The sequence below is a fragment of the Euwallacea similis genome, chromosome 15 (assembly GCF_039881205.1).
Source record: "Euwallacea similis isolate ESF13 chromosome 15, ESF131.1, whole genome shotgun sequence".
In the NCBI taxonomy this organism is placed as follows: domain Eukaryota; kingdom Metazoa; phylum Arthropoda; class Insecta; order Coleoptera; family Curculionidae; genus Euwallacea; species Euwallacea similis.
The window spans coordinates 2,482,228-2,502,449 of NC_089623.1; the positions used below are offsets into that span (position 1 = coordinate 2,482,228).

A 20,222-nucleotide genomic window follows, 5' to 3' on the forward strand; every position below is an offset into this window, starting at 1 on the left:
GTCTGGCTCGAAGATTTGACCATCGGAATGAAAAAGTACTATCTTCCAAAATAATACATTATTATTTTCTTCACGATAATGACGATGAAGAGATGCGCCACGGTCGGTAAGGCCTCGACAGAGCGGCGTCACCGCCGATGGAACTCCGCTCCAAGTTCGACCTAATGAAGACATCAACAAGACAGGTTGCGCCTGTGGCGGACCCAGTACGCCCCCTTGCCCCTTCTTGGAAATACAGGACCGCACTTTAATAACCAACACGTTATTTTGAGGCCTAGATGATTTGTGGAGTTAATAACCCCAAAATGTCGAAAAAATATTAGAAATGCGTAAAACAAGATCCATCCTTGGGTCTGGACTTAAATGCTCAACTGCGTTTGGTGGATCAAATTCTCGTATTTTGAAAAAATTTATCTTTCCACCAACAACTACTGGAGCATACAATTCGGCAATTATGGGTAATTGTCAGTTACATATCCGTGACGGTTACTGCGTTCGAATAGAGTCATAACCATGATTCGATCCCCTCAACTAAAGCTAATTAAACCGCTTTTTTTAATCCGGGAATAAATTGCCTCGGGGACCAATAATCGCCTTGCTGATCATTACCAACAATCTGAAAGTAACCGTAGTAATCTGGCTAATGTTACGTTGCTTTTCTTGCTTACCTGCCGGCACGGAACGAACAGATTATTTCGGGCAGTACCGGACCACACTCTGCTTTTGTAGCGACTCTGGGCACCATTGAAATTATGGTTCTTTGAAGACTTCTTGGGGCTTATTGGAATATTCAAACATGTTCCCTAATAAAGATGAGAAATATTTAAATTAGTCTGCACAAAAAAATCTTAATGTAGTTAAGAGGCAGTCCCGAGCATCCGATTTCCGACGCCCGAAAAATCGTATTCTTAGTTGATTTTGACCTTAAACATTTGTCTTCTGTCGAAAGAAATCTTAATTATGTGTCTTACTGTGCTATGCAATTGTACTTGTGAATGCGATTTTGCAATATTTTCTATTACCAAAAGAAGGTAAACACTACCGAATACCAGCTATGTAGAAATCAACATGACAAGGAAAAATAATCATAGACTGACCTCACTTTGAATGGACCTTATAAAAAGGTTGGTACGCGATCATGAAGATTTTTGCTATTCTACGTCCTCCATTTTTAAATAATTGTGATCTTTACTACCAACTGTGTCAATTTTGTAACATAAATAATTTAAAAATAAGCAGTGTCCATTGAAGTCGAATATTAAACAGCTCACAGGACACAAATAGAGAATGAACATACCTTTCAAGTAAGCTATCACAAACCAAAAATTTAAAAATTTAGGGGTTTGATCAGCGATTCTATTATTTTCATTGTCGAAGGAACATCACCTGTGTCATTTTCATTAAAATGCCCATTTAAAATGATAAAACACGCTGCTTCAAACAATGAATATAATATGATCAGTAGTCCCGGTAGATGGTTGAATTATTTTACATCACACGATCCCATTTCAAATCTATAATTAGAGTGCTTCGGGCTGCAATTGAGATAATTATTTTGTTTATTGGCTTGTGAAAAGTTGTATTTTGCCACACTTGTGCGGTAAAGAGGGCTATTTTATAGGGATTGCATTATAAAACAGTTACTTTGCCGCACTGATATTTTGTGACATCTTTTCATTAACCAGAGTATCCGGGTCGCGATATACTGGTAGCAAAAATATTGGCCCTAACAAAGCAACCATAACTAACGGTGTGCCTTTCTTAACGATGATTTCAAGAATTCAGCTTTTATGACCTTACTGCTAATCTAATCGTTACTTTCAATTTAATTTAAAAAAATAAGTTTTCCCTCTGTCGAATCATTTGTTTTCCATGAGGATTCTGTGTAAAATGCAAAAAACTCCTTAATTTCACTATTAAAACGCAAGTGATTCATCTATTTTTCGTTGCCTAGCAGAAATGATAATATATCTAATGAATGTTATGTCTTTATAAATATTTGCTTTATTTGTTTTCGATAAGGAGTGTGTATGACTTAACAAGGATAATACATTGAAGAACGTTATGAAAATCATGGTGCTTTCAAAGAGCGGGAAATATCTAATATCTTATCCTGAGGAAAAGAGTATCACGTGAAAATAATCTTATGCAAAAGCGGTTCTAACTAAACAAAAATTGATATGTACAGAATATGGTATTCGAGAACGTTAGAAGTACCACAACAATTTCATTGAACCTGCGGAAGATAGCGCCCTGTAAAGTGTTACACTTTTGACGATAATTGATACTATCTGAATACTGTGACTTGTTCAAGTTTGTTATCGAAAATCCAAAACAAAGCCAAACCAAAATGGTTTAATATTAATATAAAGACCAAACCAATCCAAGGGGTGGCTAATCTGAATAGTTAGAATTTAGGGAGATAAGATACATGTTTTCTCAAGCACTCTCCTAGAGCCATGGAATGAACGTGTTAATCGCGTTGTAATCAAAGACGAAGTACATGGAAGGAACTTGCATATCATTCGCAGCATACTTCGCGTATCACATACATTACATCAAGATTGTAATAACTCTCTTAACAAAGCATCTCTTTTTAATTGTTCAAAACAGTTTACTTTGTTTCAAACATGTCTTAAATACATGTTTTAAACATGAATCCGTAATAATGTAAACAGTACATACAGGGTGTTCATTCAGCAACTCTTCAACCCCCTATGAGTTTGTGATATCATAAAAAATCAATTATGGCGATGTATATAAGGCTAATGAAGGTGAATTTTAAAATTAGTAATAACCCAACAGGGTATTATTATTATTATTATTATTATACAGAGTGTAACATAAGTAGGGGTTTTCCTTTTAACACGACGTACCTCAAAAAACAAAGTAATATTTTTATATAATATTTTTTCGAAATCTCAAAAAAAAACTAAATATGCGCAGATGAGGTTTATTGAATTTGTATAAAATCTAAATCCATTCCTGCATAAAATAGTAAATTCAATGTAAGGGAAATAAAATGTCTTACAAAAAATGATCAGCTATTGTAAAAACTCAGAAAACATTTAATGTTTACTGTTTTTATGCAATTTACCCATGCCGCTTAAAAATCAGTCGTGAAGTTTAGCTCCAGGTGTTATTTTGATAAACTATCACTAATGATGCTATTAAATTGACAACAGCCTATAATTATTCAAATCACAAATTGGCGGATGTTGTTGATATACGGGAAGTGTTACTATTAGGTGTACAACTTTGCTTCCGCCGTTTTTGAATAGATGTATGTAGCGGTAAGTAATGATCGAAATAAATAACCCCATGTGGGCATGCAGGAGCCTTGGGCACCTGTTAACATAACCTCATAAAAATATTAGTCTATTTGTGTCTTCATCATAAAGTTATTCGCAATTGAAAATGTCAGTGTACGAGCCAAATTCTCGTCATTTGCGGGAGGTTTTACTTTTCTGCTTCAATATGAAGAAATCTGCTGCTGAGGCTCATCGAATGCTCTCAGATACTTATGGGGAAGCCACTATTAGTGAAAGGACATGTCGTGAGTGGTTTCAGCGCTTCAAGAACGGTGATTTTCACGTCGAAGACCAACATAGCGGTGGAAGAAAGAAGGTTTTCCAAGATGCGAACTTGGAAGCATTACTTGACGAAGACTCGTGTCAAAGTCAACAAGAATTGGCACAATCATTGGGAGTGACTCAACAAACAATCTCAAAACGCCTCAAAGACATGGGAATGATTCAGAAGCAAGGATATTGGGTGCCGTACGAGTTGAAACCAAGAGATATTGACAGGCGTCTGTTCGCTTGTGAACAGTTGCTTGCAAGGCAAAGACGGAAGGGATTTCTGCATCGTATTGTGACTGGGGACGAGAAATGGGTTCATTACGATAATCCCAAACGCAAAAAGACTTGGGGATATCCCGGCCATGCTTCCACGTCGACGGCCAAACCGTCTATTCATGGTTCCAAAATCATGCTCTGTATTTGGTGGGATCAACTCGGCGTAATATATTATGAGCTGTTACAACCAACTGAAACAATCACAGGTGCTCTTTATCGAACCCAATTAATGCGTTTGAGCCGAGCATTGAAAAAGAAACGGCTGCAATACAACGAGAGACATGATAAAGTGATTTTGCAGCACGATAATGCTCGACCCCATGTTGCGCAAGTGGTCAAGAAATACTTGGAAACATTGAAATGGGAAGTCCTACCCCACCCGCCATATTCTCCTGACCTAGCTCCTTCTGATTATCACTTGTTTCGATCCATGGCACATGGGCTAGCTGACCAACACTTCCGGTCTTATGAAGAAGTAAGAAATTGGATAGAATCGTGGATCGCTTCAAAAGATGTCCAATTTTTTCAACACGGGATTCGTATGCTGCCCGAAAGATGGGAGAAAGTAGTGGCCAGCGATGGACAATACTTTGGATCCTAAAGGTATAATTAGTTTTTTACAATAAAATCGCGAAATTCGGAAAAAAAACGGCGGAAGCAAAGTTGTACACCTAATAGAATGCTTTTAACATCATGCACAGAGTCATGGATAAGGCAAGCAACATTTTGTGCAAATGAAATTAATGGAGACAATTTCGAACACCTTTTGTAGCCAGTTCGGGAGTGAGTAGCAGCTAAAGATATAGTACTTATTAAAACTTTCGTAGGCGCATATTTCGGTTATTTTTAAGATTTCGAAAAAATGTTATAGAAAAATATTGCTTAGTTTTTTGAGGTCTATGTCATATTAAAAGGATAACCCCTACTTATGTTACACCCTGTATAAATTGAATTTTCTTTTCAATTATTTATAAAAACCACACCATTCTATTTGAAAAATTTAAGAATATTGAAGTTGTTATGGTAACAACCCTCTATATATATTTTTGGCTAAATAAGTATGTGCGCTTGCTAAAGTAATCTTACATGAGAATCCAACTTAAAATTACCGGAATCTAACTTAAGCTACCTTCGATATTAATTTTTCTATGAGGTACTGCAAAAGTTTAAAATTTCTTTTAAAACGCCATAACTTCAAGTCACTACTTTCAAGGAAAAAAATTTAGTAACTAACCTAGGTGTAAGAGAAGATTCTATCATGCAGAAAAAATGCAGGTGGTCCCATTTAAAAAAATACACTTTATGACACTCCGCCTTTTTGGGGCACCCTATAGGGCTGCCACTAATTTTAAAATTCATCTTCATTAACCTCTTATATGTCCCCATAATTTATTTTTTATGATATCACAAATGACCTTTTAGAAACCCGAAGGGCGAACACGTACTATTGAGCATCATGGTTGTATCCTAATTTATCGTGTCCCATTTGAACACTGTTAACTTACCGATATAGAAATAGAAAAATAAATTTTATAAATGCTTAGATGTCAACACAAGAATTTACAAAAATGGTACATTAACTATGCACCATAGATGAAATATAGATATTGACGCGTTCTTGCAACCGTGACAACATACAGAAAATGAATCAGGTATCCCTCAAACCTGATCTAAAGCTCTAAGAAAAATACCACTACGTCATCGTCTTACAACACCCACATCATATACTTAAATGACGTTATAGTCTTTTTAGAGCGCTCGGATTCTACTGGTGCTTTTGTCTCGCTTTTCGGATGTTGAAAGAATTGATTTGAAAGATAATATAAGCGATAAACAACCACTATAATGTTCCTCTAAAATTGGGTTGTAAAATGTAACGACCAGAAATTATATTTTATTTGTGACTTATTAATCCGCATATCAACAAATCGTTTTATTTCAAGTTAATTCGTTGATTAAATTAAGTATTATCACGTGTTTAATATGCTTTAAACGGCGTCTTATTAAGGTCATTTGGTCATTTGTGTAACGTCATATCACATCATTTATGACGTGATGAATGAACAATGCACTTCTCTACCTATCCTAGACCTTTTTCAAATTAATTAAATACACCTACTGAATGTTTCAATAAAATTAAATCACTTTTATATCTTTCCAATATTAATGAATTAGATATTCCATATTCCAATATTAATGAAACAATATCTATTAATGAAAAATGTATGACCCTCGTAAGGAAGTTCATAGTCCACGCCTATCTAAATGGTCACATTTTTTCAAACGAATTGAATCCTTTTAGTGCCGGATAGTCTCAAAAATTGTGCAAAAAATTGGATATATTATTATAATTGATGTACGTGTATAGAATTCGTTGAGTATAATTACAGGAGGTGAGTGATTTCAATAAAATTAGAATGAAAAAAAAACAAAATAAAAAAACTTTATTCGGCCCCGTCACCCTCCCCTCGTTCATACTTCTCTATCATCGCATTGACTAAAATACATTTGGTCATAAAACACCCGCAAAACTCAGGATGTTCCACTTCTTCAGGATCCAACATAGTCAACTCCAACGTATACCTACATTAAAATCTCAAATAACAAACAAAAAAACTCCAAAATCGCTACACGAACATACCTTCGAGAACTTCTTTCCGATCTTTTCAGCAACAAGTCATAACAAATTGGACTACCAGCTTCCACTTTCAACGAATTCGGTAACACAATCAAAGTTTGCTTCCAATGTGTGTCGGGTTCTTCTGGTTCAGTGGATAAAGTTACGGGTTCCGAATTACCTGGTCCCTTGGGAAAAGGGAATGTGCAAGTGAACCACAAACAAATACCTTCGTAACTAGCCACTCTAGTGGAAACTGCTACATGTCGGAACTTAATTTCGTTCAAGTCTGCACTGGTGACTTCACGAAGATCGATCCACATGACCACCTACAGAGATATTTTGGAATTTACTGAATTTAGAATAGAATACGAACCTCTGGTTCTGAAAGAATGCAATCAGGGGAAACACTTTCGGTTAGGGGCTTCTTGTACGCTTGTTCTCTGAGAAGTCTTGAAAAAGATTCCATTCGGACTCCCTGGACATTTTCCCAGTGTTGGTATACTGAAGGAACGCTATGAGGGCAATTTGAAATTTAACACATCCAGAACCAGAACAATATGAGGCTTCTTACCTGCATGGTGAGGCATATATGGAGGCAGATTCCGGAAATATTAGACCATCAGGTTTTAAAAACCTATCTCTGGCCACAATAACCGAATCTAACATCCCTTCATGCAATAAATAAAAACCCATCCACTCGGAAACTATCACATCAACTTTCTCCGGTATTTGCACCTCAGTAATATCCTCCACCCGACTGTGAAACACCTTTAAATTTTCACTGTTCACATAAATAAAAACAACGGAGCTGGATTACAAAGCACTACTCACCTACCTGAATTACATTCTCCATGTTATTTTCCTTGACAATTTCCATGGCTAATTTAGAGATTCCGCTGGCCTCTACAGCATATACTTTCCGGGCACCTGCTTGGGCGCAGAACACTGACAAGATCCCACTTCCCGCTCCCACATCTAGAACCACTTTTCCATCTATTTCTGCTTTGTTGTTGAATATAGCGTCGTGATATGCAGCATTGCGGGGATCATCGTTAAGCATCAATTTATGTACCTAAAAGACGAGTAATAGGAAAGTTGTCAGGAATAGTTATTAAACAAATAAATAGCTATGGTGAAATCACTGCAATTTAATGATCTCTGATTCACTTTAGTAGAGATCAGGTATTGCATTAAAAGCACTTGAACGATAGACCAGTGAATTCTCCATTAGGAGAAGTAACAGTAGCTAGGTTGTGAAAAACCTAATAATAGCATTGTGTCTACTAATACTCTTTGATAGTGACAGTGGCAAACCCACACAAACAATATGAACTGTTTACATACAAAATTATTACATCTATAAAATAAACGCTACACACCACGTATTCGACCATTGCTCTCATGGCATATTTCATTCAAAACCGGCAACATTCAGCCGCGTATTTATCTCACATCTATCTCATCAGTAAACTTACATTTAAGGCTAGTTTAAATTAATTATTTGTTGCTATTTGATGTAGTATAGTAAGGTAAAAACTAAAGTATGTATTTACACCAGTCCATTTGACGGATATCCTAAAGTAGGAGATTTAACTGTAGTGGAAGAGGAGTTGAGACTCCTCAAAAATGGAGGTAAATGTGAGTCTTATTTATTCCCATCCTTTTTAAATATTTTTAATACTTTTACAGAATTCTTGGCTAAAGCGGAATACCTCAACATAGACCCTTATATGAGAGAATAGGTAGCTTCATTCAAACCTGGAACTACTATAATTTGAGGGCAAACTGTACTGTAACAAATTAATTAAAAATTAAAATTCACCAATCAACTTTCTATTTTAGAACTCAGGAAAGCAAATATCCAAATTTTCCCGTAGGAAAATACTGTTTTGGACAATTCAGCTGGCAAACTCATACTATTAGTATATCCAATGACCCTCTTGATTCCAAAAACAAACTCAAAATTGCCTATATATTTTGCTAGATTTCAAAGGCCTGTCGCCTTGATTGGGTCTTGAGATACTCGGAATAGCAGGATAAATAATAAATCTTCTTGGAGGATCCATACTATAACTAAACTTACTTTATTAAAACACACAGCTTATTTCGGATTATTGGAACTGTCACCCAAAACCTGGTGAAACTGTGGCGATTTCTGGGGCAGCAGGAGATGTAGGAAACCAAGTGGGACAATAAATTTTGAAACTAAGAGGTATTACATAAATTGGCGCGTTTTGACGTAAGCGGCATCTTTTTTTAATGCATGACAATATTAAAAATGGCACATGGTTCATAAATAAAAATTTGTATTTTTGTTGCTCCCTGTAAAAATGACTTAAATTTTTTCCGCCACTGCCTAACTTTATTCTGAAACCTTTTGTCTCTTGTAGAATTTTCGCCAGACATGTAGATTTCCTACAATAAAATTAATTATGATACCTTGCAATTCATTATTCATCAATCAATGATACACCTACATTATGACAAAATTTTAATTCAAAAAACTAGAAACAAAAAGAAATATTACCTACAATAAGAAAATAAGAGGCATTAGATTTAAATAATACTACTATTAATTAATTTCATTTTCAAACTGAGACCCTCCATTTCAAATGCATTTACTTGCTCTCTTTACTTCGCACTTTCTGCTTTCCCTTTTGTCACATATTCCAAAACAATACTTTATATAAAGATAAATATGGTTATGTAGATAAAAATGGCCTCATCTATCTCCCATTGAAAATGTTCTATCACTCTACCACACACTCTGTACAATACTCCTTGAGTGAGTAGTAGAGTGGATCTATCAAAAAGGATTTACCTTCTTCCTTTGATAGACCTGCATTTCACAATTTACTTTGTATGTTCTGAGTATATGGTCCAGGAAAAGAGATCACACTTTCCTAGTGAGTTCAAGAAGGGATGAAAATCTAAAAGAGAAAATATTTGGATGTCTCTGATAACTTATTTAATATTGATACTTCTAAAGTGCAGTTTATTTGTATATCGTTTCTTTTTACAATATGTTTTTACTTATAATTGTTACTTCATTTAAATCACAAATTAATATACTGTAAACCAAACAACATAGATATTTAAAGTTGTAAGTGCCCCTGGACCGAGAACTATTGGAGAACCAGAGTCCTATACTGCGTGCCCCTTTTGTCTTAACTATGTATTACAACTTTTAGTTACAGTGAAATAACTTAATTTCTTTTCCTTAATTTAAATCACCTGTATTTTGCTGTTTCCACAATTCTTCTGGAACTCACTTCTCACCATATTTGGGCCACCTTGTATAAAAAACGGTGCTCCGCATGTACACATATTTAACAATTACAAATGAAGTGATAATGAAAATTCGGTTGTAGGAGAAAAATAAAACATACTTAGGTATACTTACTATAACAGCTGATTTCACAAATTGTAAATGTCTAAAGCATATACCATCATTACTTCTAAAAGTTTAGGTTGAAACAATCATACAAGTTCCAGCCAGAAAATATTCAACCAGAGTAAAAAGCACACTGTGGACAGGAAGCTCTTATAGCCCTGAAGAACAAGGAGGAGACAACACATTTATACCGTGAAATAAATGTCTGAATACTGAGTTCTGGAATTTGAATTTTGGTTACTGAAAGGGTGTAGTATACAATAGCCTGCAAAAACAATTTTATTTCTTTTAACTATTTATCAATATCTCTTGAAGCAAAACATGGCTATATAACTGTCTGTTAAAATAATAACATTGTGTTCTTCTTAATGAATTCCTACATAATTACATTATCATTTTAACATTCTTGAGGAACAACCTTGGTTGAATGTCTAAGGTAAAAATTTGTTGGAACTAGTTTGATCACCACATAGCTCACACATTTGTTCACAAAAAAGTCAAAATGTGAATGAGGTTTATTGAATAATGTTTTCCAGTGTAGTGTCCAGGATATATTTCATTTATTCACCCATAAGAACTAAATTGTTGAATTGTTATCAAACTGGCAACTTCGTTAAGGACATAATAGCTTTTGAGAACTTGAAACAGAACTGGGTATGATGTGACAAGAAATAACTACTTAATTGTAAAAGTTCATGATAAATTTGTGTCACCAGTCACCCTAACGAAATTTCAATAACTTGGTCACAAATGGCGATAAAAAGAAGTTCAGATACATAACTTAATAAGTGGAAGAAATATTGGCATGTAGAGAGGGTTGGTTAGTATGTTAGTTCTCATAGAAATTACCCTGCATTTAAAATTATCAGTACTTTGATTTAAGGGCTAAGTAGCTGCTTATTTTCTTACCTTATTATAGATAAAAAATTTTCAGCTTATGAGGTAGAAAAAACTAATATATAGTAACTGGCTAAAGTTCTAAAACATATATACTGTACTTAAGGCAAAAAATTAACACAAGTAACTTTCCACAAAAGCATAAAGTCAAACTAAAACATAAATTTACCTCCACATCTTCATAGCTCTTGAAATAGTTGAGACTAGGTTCATCAACCTCCATTTTTAATAATAAAATAACGATTTGATCAGTGAGTCAAAAGACGTAAAAACTCACTGCTTTGGGATTAATAAACACTTTAGAAAAAATTACTCAGAAAAGAAACTCAGGACACATAAAATCAGAAACTCAGAACATTGACTGTTAACTTAACCTCATTTTCATTTCAATCGTGTGACACGCCGCTTGTTGTTATGCCGCACACCGGTTTTATTAAATCTTCATATCAAGCTGCCCTTGAATTCGAGAGCAAATATCGATATCTATACCAATCGATTTTTCAGATTAGATTTCTTTCGACTCAAAAAATCTGTAGCTTGCAGATTGACCTTCCTCTTTCGGGATGCTCTGTATTTTTGAGAAGTGATTCCGTAAATAAAAATAAGGGTGATTCTTCATTTAGACTCAATTCTCAAGGCTAATAGCTTGTAAGTCAGGCTCCGATTCATTCTGATTTTAAAACAAAAAGGATTTTGAAGATAAAGTTGCTGAGGACTGAAGAGATTGAAGTGCACTGTCAGAGAATCATCAGAATTCAAAATCGTTGACATCTTGATAAAGGAAAAAAAGTTGGGACTGAAATGCTGTTATCTAGTTCTAAATACAGTGCATAGAGAGTAACTAGAGTGAGTGTAATTAGGAGAAAAAGCCTTTCTCCGGATCTATAAATATCAGATTTCGCGATTTCCATACGTAACTGATGATCGAAGAAACAGTGCGATTTTCTACATTCTTGAAGTAAAAATTAGAACTAAACAAAAAAACCATAATTATTTCCAATTTTGATGACGTTTTATTCTATTCTATAACTCTAAAGGTTTAGTAATAAAGCCAAAGCAAGATGATGAAGCAGAGACAAAGGTATTATAAATCCTATAAAAAAATGGATAGAAAGTCCAAAGATAGTGGTGGAAGTAGCGATGAAGAAACTGAGCTTTTTGTTAAGTATAAATCTCCGAGACATGAAATTCCAACAGTGGAGCAAGAAATTGAAGATGGGGTCACATTGCAGTCCTTAGCGATTCGCTATCAATGCACAGTAAGTTAGAATATTGCCCCTTTGCATATTGCCTAAATTACCAGGCTTCTCAGAGCAAATTCCTACATAACAATAAATCATTATCAGTTCGATTATTAAACATCTGTTAGTGTCACATAAAAATCACATAAAAAAATTTGTATGCCACATAACTCCTAAAATCCACCACCAAATTATCCAAAATAGCCTTTAATCTCAATTTCATTCTATCATCATGATAAACCATAGATTAATAACTGCCAATATCTGTCCAGATAGAAGAGCTCAAAAGATTAAACAACATACACAAGGAGAATGAAATATTTGCAAGAAGAAAAATCAAAGTGCCACACAGACCATTTTCAGAGGCACTAGCTGAAGTCCATAAAAGTGGAGCAACTTCCCCAAATAATAACAAATTTGAGGAACCATCAAGTAGCAAGTTAATAGATATAGATTCTTTAGAATCTAGATTAGGAAATTCTCAAGAAATTAGCGAAGTAAACCAAATTATTTTTAACAGCAGTATTACGAACAAAGAGCCTGAAAATAATGTAACATATGAACCAGAAGAGAATGTGAATCTGTTACCTCAAAGTGGAAATGTTCAGCCTGATCCTATAATTTCTAAAATAAGTTGCAATGGATCTGATTGGGATATTTCCTATCCTGCCTTAATTGCATGCATAGTTTTAGTTATAGTGGCGCTTCCCTTAATTTATGTGTTTTATATTGCTGAACACCCTGAAATATATTTGAACCACACACATTCAAATTTGTCCTGATATATATTGGGATATGATGAGTAGCTTTACGGCATTTCATGAAGATTTTTTAATTTAAAATTGATTTTTATTGAGATTAAATTCTTTAAATTCCAATTTTCTTTCACTAGGTACCTATCTACACATTTTCTTTACCTTTATAAGTATTTAGTAAGCAAGTAAGTGGAGGATTTACCTAAATTATTATGCCCAAGCCTGTGATTAAAAATAGATTTGCAACCATCCTAACTAATACTTCTGTGAATTGTTTAATAGGTGCTGACTACTAATAAGAAGATTTTTATTTAATGATGAAAGATATTTGATGATTATAATTGCTGTGAAAATATATTTTATTATAGAAATAAGGCGAATAAATGAAAGTTTTTACCTGTTTGTATATTTTGTTCAAACTCTTTTGCGTTGTCGTGTTTCCCTACGTTGTGCCAAAAAAATTCTAAAATGTGTCAAAAGGGAAACGTTCAAATGGCAAATAAATGTTTAAAACAATAGCTATAAGTATATTGTGGAAATTATAATTCAATCATGTGAATGGATCAAGCAATGCCATTTTAAATGAACAATAATTGAGGTAATTTCAAAAGTAAATAATATATATCTACACCTCCACTTCATTACTGATTGAGAGAAACATGTATAATCAGTAATTATGTGGCTAATAAGCCGACAAAGGGAATGGTATGCATATCGCCCACGTCAACTTGGTCCAAGTCACAAAGGAGGATTGGATAGAAATGTTAATTCAGATCGAAATTCCGGTACTATGTGTGTATATCGAAGTTTTTGTAAAGAATGAATCTTTATTTGTTCGAAGAATCGGATCAAACTTGCTGATATATGTATGTGTGATTATTACATTATCAATAATAACGAACGTAGCTCAGTACAGACTTATGAAATCCTGAAATAAAAGTTAGCACCATACGTTGTGTTATAAGTGCTGAATTGGCGGAATAACTGGTGAAGGAGTACTGAGCCTTTTAAGCAAGTATTATTATTTCTGCGTGTTAAACCCCCTTTTTCATTTAAAGTACATAAACTCGCGCCATTATATAATATAGTATAGACAAGAGCCACTTATTTGAAACATTTGACATATGACGTTTTAATAATTATTATTACATTTGTTAATCGATGTAATAATTCTTATGGTATTCTAAAAATTTGAGAGTGTTTTTTAAACCCATTTATTCCAGTCCCAGATATGAATCACATTTGTGATCACACGTTTTTTTCATAAAGCAACTCATGTGTTTTATTGGTTATTCATATTAATCGTAGGGGTATTTCTACTATCAATATTCCGACTGATGTCCAACAATTTTTTTCATGCAAATCGACATTCTTCTGCAGTAACATAATTTTTTATTGAAAATCTATAATTTAGTGATCATAAGAAACATGTTCACCCCTGGATTTCTATTTTTTATGTAAATAGTTGTGTAATTATTTTGTTATTTTAATGTTAGAATTAAATTATTTTAACTAATTTTTATTAAAAGCTACTAATAAAAGATTAAACACTATAGTTTTTCAGAGCTTCGAGATTCACATATCTAACATTCATAATTTTCCAGTTATTGAAGATAAAGAACTCCAAATTTTCTAAAAAGGCACATTACAATACATTATTAAAGCATTTCAGTTTCCTACCTCTATTCTGGGTGTTTGGACATGTTTTGATCGATGAATGTATCGCAATGCATTAAAAAATTGTGTACCGTTAAATAAACAAGTATACTTGTTTATTTGGTAACTAATTTGAGGCTTGAATAAATTCATTTTTTTGGTTTATTTTATGTTTCCTTGAATCTAGTCACTACACTGACTAAGATAATAAAATAAAACTAAAAATATCCACTAATACAGACATTTATTGATACGGAATCGACATTACTACACATCGCTTCATACACATATCATATTATGATAAAGAAGCTTATCTCTAAATTGAAAGAATATTTGGTAGAATTTTAATGCTGACAAGGAAACGTAGGAAATTTTGCCACTATTTGTACTTACTCGTTTCCCTTAGCAATCACACTTAAATGTAAATTGTCGACCACCACGTATGTTTAGACTTTGTAACTTAACGATGTATCCTGAGGTTAGTACTTTATACAAAGTAAATCTTAACGTAACAGGTGTCGAAGACAATTTCTGATAAATTTTCATTTTGTTAACTTGAAATAAATCAGACACCTGAAAAGTTAAGTTTAAAAATCCCATAGGGCGTAAAGCAAACTTCAGTCACAAAAATATGAACACCAACAAAAACTAAAACTTACTTCTAAATCTACGAATAATAATTATGATAAGTCAATATCATTTGTCTTGTTGTTAGCTAATGATGGATTTTGAAAGGGTTACATTATCACGAATAAATCAACACTCCAAAACTGCTACAAATTAGAAAGTCGAAAGGTGGTGTAATGCCCATATGAATCATGAAATAGATCATTTGGAATGTTTTCATCATAAAATATAATGACAATATTTATTCTTTTTGGTTCTGTCTACTAGGGATATTATCGGTTTATATTATCGATAAGTCCTTAGTAGACAAAGTTGAAACTATTACTAGATTGGGTACAATTAGGCAAATATTAACGTGTACGTTTTACATCCTGATAACGGATTAGAAGTTGTTCCTGCTCTCTGTATTTTGGTGGACGCTGAAATAAGAAAGGAAAGAAAATTAATATGAGTATATACTTTTGATAAGTGTCTTGTAATGTAGTGGAACCATTTAAAGGTCTACATGATTAGACGAGTTAGACGGTAGCAAGAATCTACCTCCCAAAAATTTTAACGTTGTTTTCGAACACCCTGTATATCATTAACATGAAATGTAAATTTTTACAAAATCCAGGTACTGATTTATCAAATTTGGAGACTTTAGTCCGAATTCGATGTATCCGAATAATCACAAGTTATTCATATAACTAGAAAGATAATGACTACATAGTATATTAATCCTGCCGACCATGAAAATTGTTGAAATTTCTTACTTTATACACATACATGATTTAATATTTTAACACCCTAAAAAACCACCATATAATAGCGGCTAAATATTGTTCAAAGCGATTTAACCACAGACACAACACAAAGCAAAACATTAACTAAAAACAATTTCTTCGAACAACATTTTTACCGTTTTAAAATACTAATGGTAATAACACACATTTCCCAAGATGACGAAACCTCGACGATGCCGAAGAGAGCAACTTTGTGGGATGAATAGTGATTCCTTGTTATTTCGAAACAGAACAACAAAATCACTAGTCTTCCACACAACTTCACCCCGTGTTAGTAGCGGAAGCAAGCGGATCCACACACCAGAAATCCCATGAAAAGAAAGTTAGTTTGGCAAAAGGTATGATGAAACCGCAAGGAGTAACGAAAGATATAGTTCTAATATATAGCTTAAAAATTTCACACTTTTGTTAACTTTGTTGCGGTATCACCTAGATTATCTTTTATGTACAGAAAAACAAACCAAACTAATGATAAAATTATGGCTGGAGTGCAAAAGTATGGTAAATGTTAGTCTTATGATAATGGTACTAAACGAGAGTTTAAGAATGCCTACCTTTGTTGTAACAGGTACTGCGCCATCTGTATCTGGTTCGCGGTTCCTGAGATGGTGATGATACGGTCATTGGATCCGGGAAGGGGTTCGTCGATAGTGATTCCGGCTCCCGAATCGTTGCGAATTTTGCGGATTCTTCCTCCTCCCTTGCCGATTATAGCACCCGCAAGCTAAAAAGAGGTTGTTTTTAAACGGACGAATTTCAAAGGAGAATTTATCGATGGAATAATTTTTAATTTGTAATGAAACCCAAGAAAAATACTTTTAGGTAGTCACTCCGATATTTATGATTCCGAAAGTACTCAGTTTGCATAAAAATTAGAAGGCCAATTCGGGTTAGTCACAAGAATTTTGAAAATGCTTAACTCAATCAAATATCCGACAAAGGCACATTTTACAACGAACTTTTGTTAAAAATTCTATAAATATGTTTGTCGATCAGTTGCTTGAATGTTTTGAGAGCTATTGAGGATTTTTTGTCAATTTTCTAAAAAGTTTCTGATTACGAGTTTAATTACAGTTCAGCTACATTACGAACTTTCGGTTAAAATTACGCCTGAAAGAGTTTTCTATAGGAACGTGTCAGACAACATCGAAGTCGCTTAACAAAGCACTGTTTGAAAGCAGCAAAATCGAACGTTCGAACAGTTCAGTGTAAACTGACACTTTTCGCATGTACAATACATAAAATGTATTTCTCGCCTTCAACTGCCAGATCCCACTGCGCTTCGCGTTATTCCAACAACGGGAACTTAAATACTTACATCAGTTGGAATGGTAACCTGCGTCGATGTAAGTCCACCTGGTCCAGTGGCTCCTCCAAGCCCGATTGGTCCGGAAGAAGCATTTGGTGGGGATCCATTATAGGACGGTGGCGGCTGGCTGAATGGGCCGCCACTGCCTCCCCATCCGTTTCTATCGAAAGATGATCCGTTGTTTTGACGTCCAGTTCCAAAGGGACCGCCTCCTCCGTGATTGCCGCTGCCGCTGCCACCACCGCCCCCACTACCAAAGTTATTGCGGTCGCCGAAAGAGTTTCTATTGCCGAAGCTCGTGTCCCGATTTCCGGGACCACTCCTAAAATATAGTTTTTATCTAGGGAAACCAGTTATGTATTCATTTAATTGATGCAATAGAAGAATAGTACGTGTTACATGAGTTTAGAGTGTTGCGGAGCAATTTAATATTCTGTTTATCGTTCTTGTCAATCTTGCTCCTGACTGATTTAGTGTAGGGTTTAATCTGTGGATTGTCCCTACCCGTGTTGTTTATTAGTATGCAAGTTCGGTTTTAGTTTTAGGTTGTGTGTTTTATTATAGCTCTAGGTTGTCCGTAATATTGGCTTGAGGTTGCTCATTCTGTTTTTAAAATTTGGTTTGTCTGTTTCTGCGGTTTTTAAGTTTAGGTTGTGTTGAGTGTAGTTAGTTAATCGGTATGTTCTTTCCTTGTACGCTGTTGTGAGGAGTAAACAGATGTATTGAAATGTCTTGCGAGATCAGTTTTAGATTGCGGGTATTCGTCACTGTCTAAAGGGTACTCGTTAAGGTAAGAGGTACTTTTCTTTGTAATAGGTCAAAGATGCCGTCTGAGTATAACAACTGTTTCCGAGAGATAGTTCACCGTTCAGGAAATTTAATTTTACCTGTTCCCAAATCCTCCTCCTCCGCCGCCTGCTCTCAGTGAGGGAGGCGCGGACGGGCCGCTATCCCCTCCAAATCGACTGCCGACGCCTCCTTTATTGCCGCCTCCAAAAGGACTGTCTCTCAAGCCGGGGCCACTGCGAGGTGCACCAGGCCCTCCTCTGGGGCCATCTCTTGGTCCGGGACCACCTCTAGGGCCATCTCTAAAAATGTGGAAAATATAATACCGTATACAGGGTGTTCAAATTTTATATTTTGTAAGATTTTATTTTAGTTTTTTCAGTGTTTATCATATCAAGTTATTTGTGTTATTCAATACTTCTAAATGTACAGGGTCGTTCATAAAATGAATCTAAAACATTTTTGTTCACAAAAAAAGATGCAATTTTGTACACAAAAACACACAACAAGATACATTTTTAAATTATGTGTGTGTATTACATTTTTGTTATGCGTTTTCATCTTTTGTCGTGAATAAAAATATTTTTGATGATTTTGCTGAACGACCCTATAAATTTTTACAGGGCGTGACACTGAAATTTTCTTTTTTCAAAGATCAATTTAAAAAAATACTCGGTAAACATTATTGTTTTGTTAATTAATTATAATAACATGGAAATTTACTTAAGTGGTTTTAAAAAGAATATTTGACAAGAGTCGACCGTTCGTTTTAATATATTCTTGGATCAGGCCCATAAAGTGCCTCTCAATACTCTCCAGCATAGATACTGATATTAGTCAGGTTAAATGTTAGAATCATTGGGTCTTACTTCTTTGAGGAAGGCAAATGCTCAGTAACTGTAAATGTTTAATATTATGTGGCAATGATTGATAATTTCTTTTTCTGATCACTTCACAACATGGATGTAGACAAAGTATGGTTTCAGCGGGTTAAAGTCTCGGCACACACATCAAGAATTTTAATATGTCTTTTGAGGGAAACTTTTGCCGGACGGCTGATCTTAAATAGAGGTAACATGGCCCGCACGCTCTACAGATTTGACTCCCTACGATTATTTCCTATAGGGTTACCTGAAATCAATTGTTTTCGTAAACGGTCCCGCGATCATGAGAATTTTGAAGAACAATATTCATGACGCGGTTGCCAACATACCAGTAGCTATGCTGAAGAGTGTTGAGAGAAACTTTAAGGAACTGACTCAAGAATTCATTAAAATGAACAGTCGACGCTTGTCAAATATTCTTTTTAAAACCAATTAAGTAAATTTCTATGTTATAGATAATTAACAAAAAAATAAATAACAATATTATATCGAATATTATTTCTATCTACCTATGAAAAAAGAAAATTTTAGTGCCGCACCCTGGACTATCTTGCCCGATCAAGTTCTATCACAAATAATCTGGCATGTGATAATAAACATTATTTATTTTCTAGCGTTTCCATATTTAAATGTTGCTATAAGTTCAAAATTATTAAATTTACGCATATAGTGTATTTGTGAGTTAGAAAGTAGGCTATTAAAAAAAAATGTCTTGCTCTACAGGCTTTCATTTTGAATCCATTTATATAATTCAAAGCGTCAGCAACAATTTCGTACGCCCACTAAATTTTTATATAAAACTTTTTTCTAAATATCTATTTTTTCTCTTTAATTTTGACTACTCCTTTTTAGAATATACACGATTGCGATTCCCAAAATGGGAAACCGCACATAAACAATTAATACCGTTTTTCTACAGGAAAATTCCTGCCCAAACATAATTCCCAAAATTTCCACTATCACAGACCAGAAATTGAAATCACCCCTCAGAAATTTCATCAAAAGCCAAGAAACACAAAGACATTTAGATATCTCATCGAGATAGCTTAGAAGCTATGAATGACAACAACATGCCGATAACGTCCGGTCCTAAATAGCACATTTCCTAGACTAGAATAACTTAATTTGGCAGAACCGTATTATATTAGCGCTGGCAACTCATAAGCCTAACAGCTTTCGCAAGTATCCGCATAAATCCTGGATGGACTCCGATAGGGGAATTGAGTTGAGGGGGCCGGGGGCCGGAATCGGGAGCGAGGGATGCATGATTCGGAAAACTAATTATGACTTGATAATTTTAAGGGCGATGTGAGTCTGGAGGTATGAAATCGATATAAATTTTATGGCGAATTTAATAGTAGTATGCCGAAGCAGGAAGATTTACAGATTTATCAAACACTTATTTAAAGAA

General features: G+C 34.5%; 3 protein-coding genes across 8 annotated transcripts in view; 1 reads left to right on the plus strand and 2 right to left on the minus strand.

The window, feature by feature from the left end:
• Positions 1–6,286: 6,286 nt before the first annotated feature.
• On the minus strand, positions 6,287–11,093 carry Art8 (Arginine methyltransferase 8). Its single transcript, XM_066397571.1, has 6 exons — positions 10,938–11,093; positions 7,313–7,549; positions 7,049–7,245; positions 6,851–6,989; positions 6,499–6,803; positions 6,287–6,440 (listed from the first exon to the last, which is right to left on the minus strand). The coding sequence occupies exons 1-6, from the start codon at positions 10,989–10,991 to the stop codon at positions 6,302–6,304; spliced, it is 1,071 nt and encodes a 356-aa protein (XP_066253668.1). The 5' UTR covers positions 10,992–11,093; the 3' UTR covers positions 6,287–6,301.
• Positions 11,094–11,717: 624 nt separating this feature from the next.
• On the plus strand, positions 11,718–13,170 carry LOC136413819 (lysM and putative peptidoglycan-binding domain-containing protein 3). Its single transcript, XM_066397544.1, has 2 exons — positions 11,718–12,027; positions 12,282–13,170. Exons 1-2 carry the CDS (start codon positions 11,830–11,832, stop codon positions 12,789–12,791), a joined length of 708 nt encoding a protein of 235 aa, XP_066253641.1. The 5' UTR covers positions 11,718–11,829; the 3' UTR covers positions 12,792–13,170.
• Positions 13,171–14,647: 1,477 nt separating this feature from the next.
• The window catches only part of HnRNP-K (Heterogeneous nuclear ribonucleoprotein K), an 88,205-nt gene continuing 82,630 nt past the window's right edge, over positions 14,648–20,222 (minus strand). For all 6 annotated transcript variants that reach the window (XM_066397524.1, XM_066397525.1, XM_066397528.1 and 3 more), the window contains 4 exons: positions 18,029–18,229; positions 17,151–17,463; positions 16,387–16,556; positions 14,648–15,466 (listed from right to left, as the gene is read on the minus strand). In XM_066397524.1, coding sequence (XP_066253621.1) covers positions 15,430–15,466; positions 16,387–16,556; positions 17,151–17,463; positions 18,029–18,229 — 721 coding nt within the window. In that variant the 3' untranslated portion in view covers positions 14,648–15,429. The remainder of the gene's footprint in view (positions 15,467–16,386; positions 16,557–17,150; positions 17,464–18,028; positions 18,230–20,222) is intronic.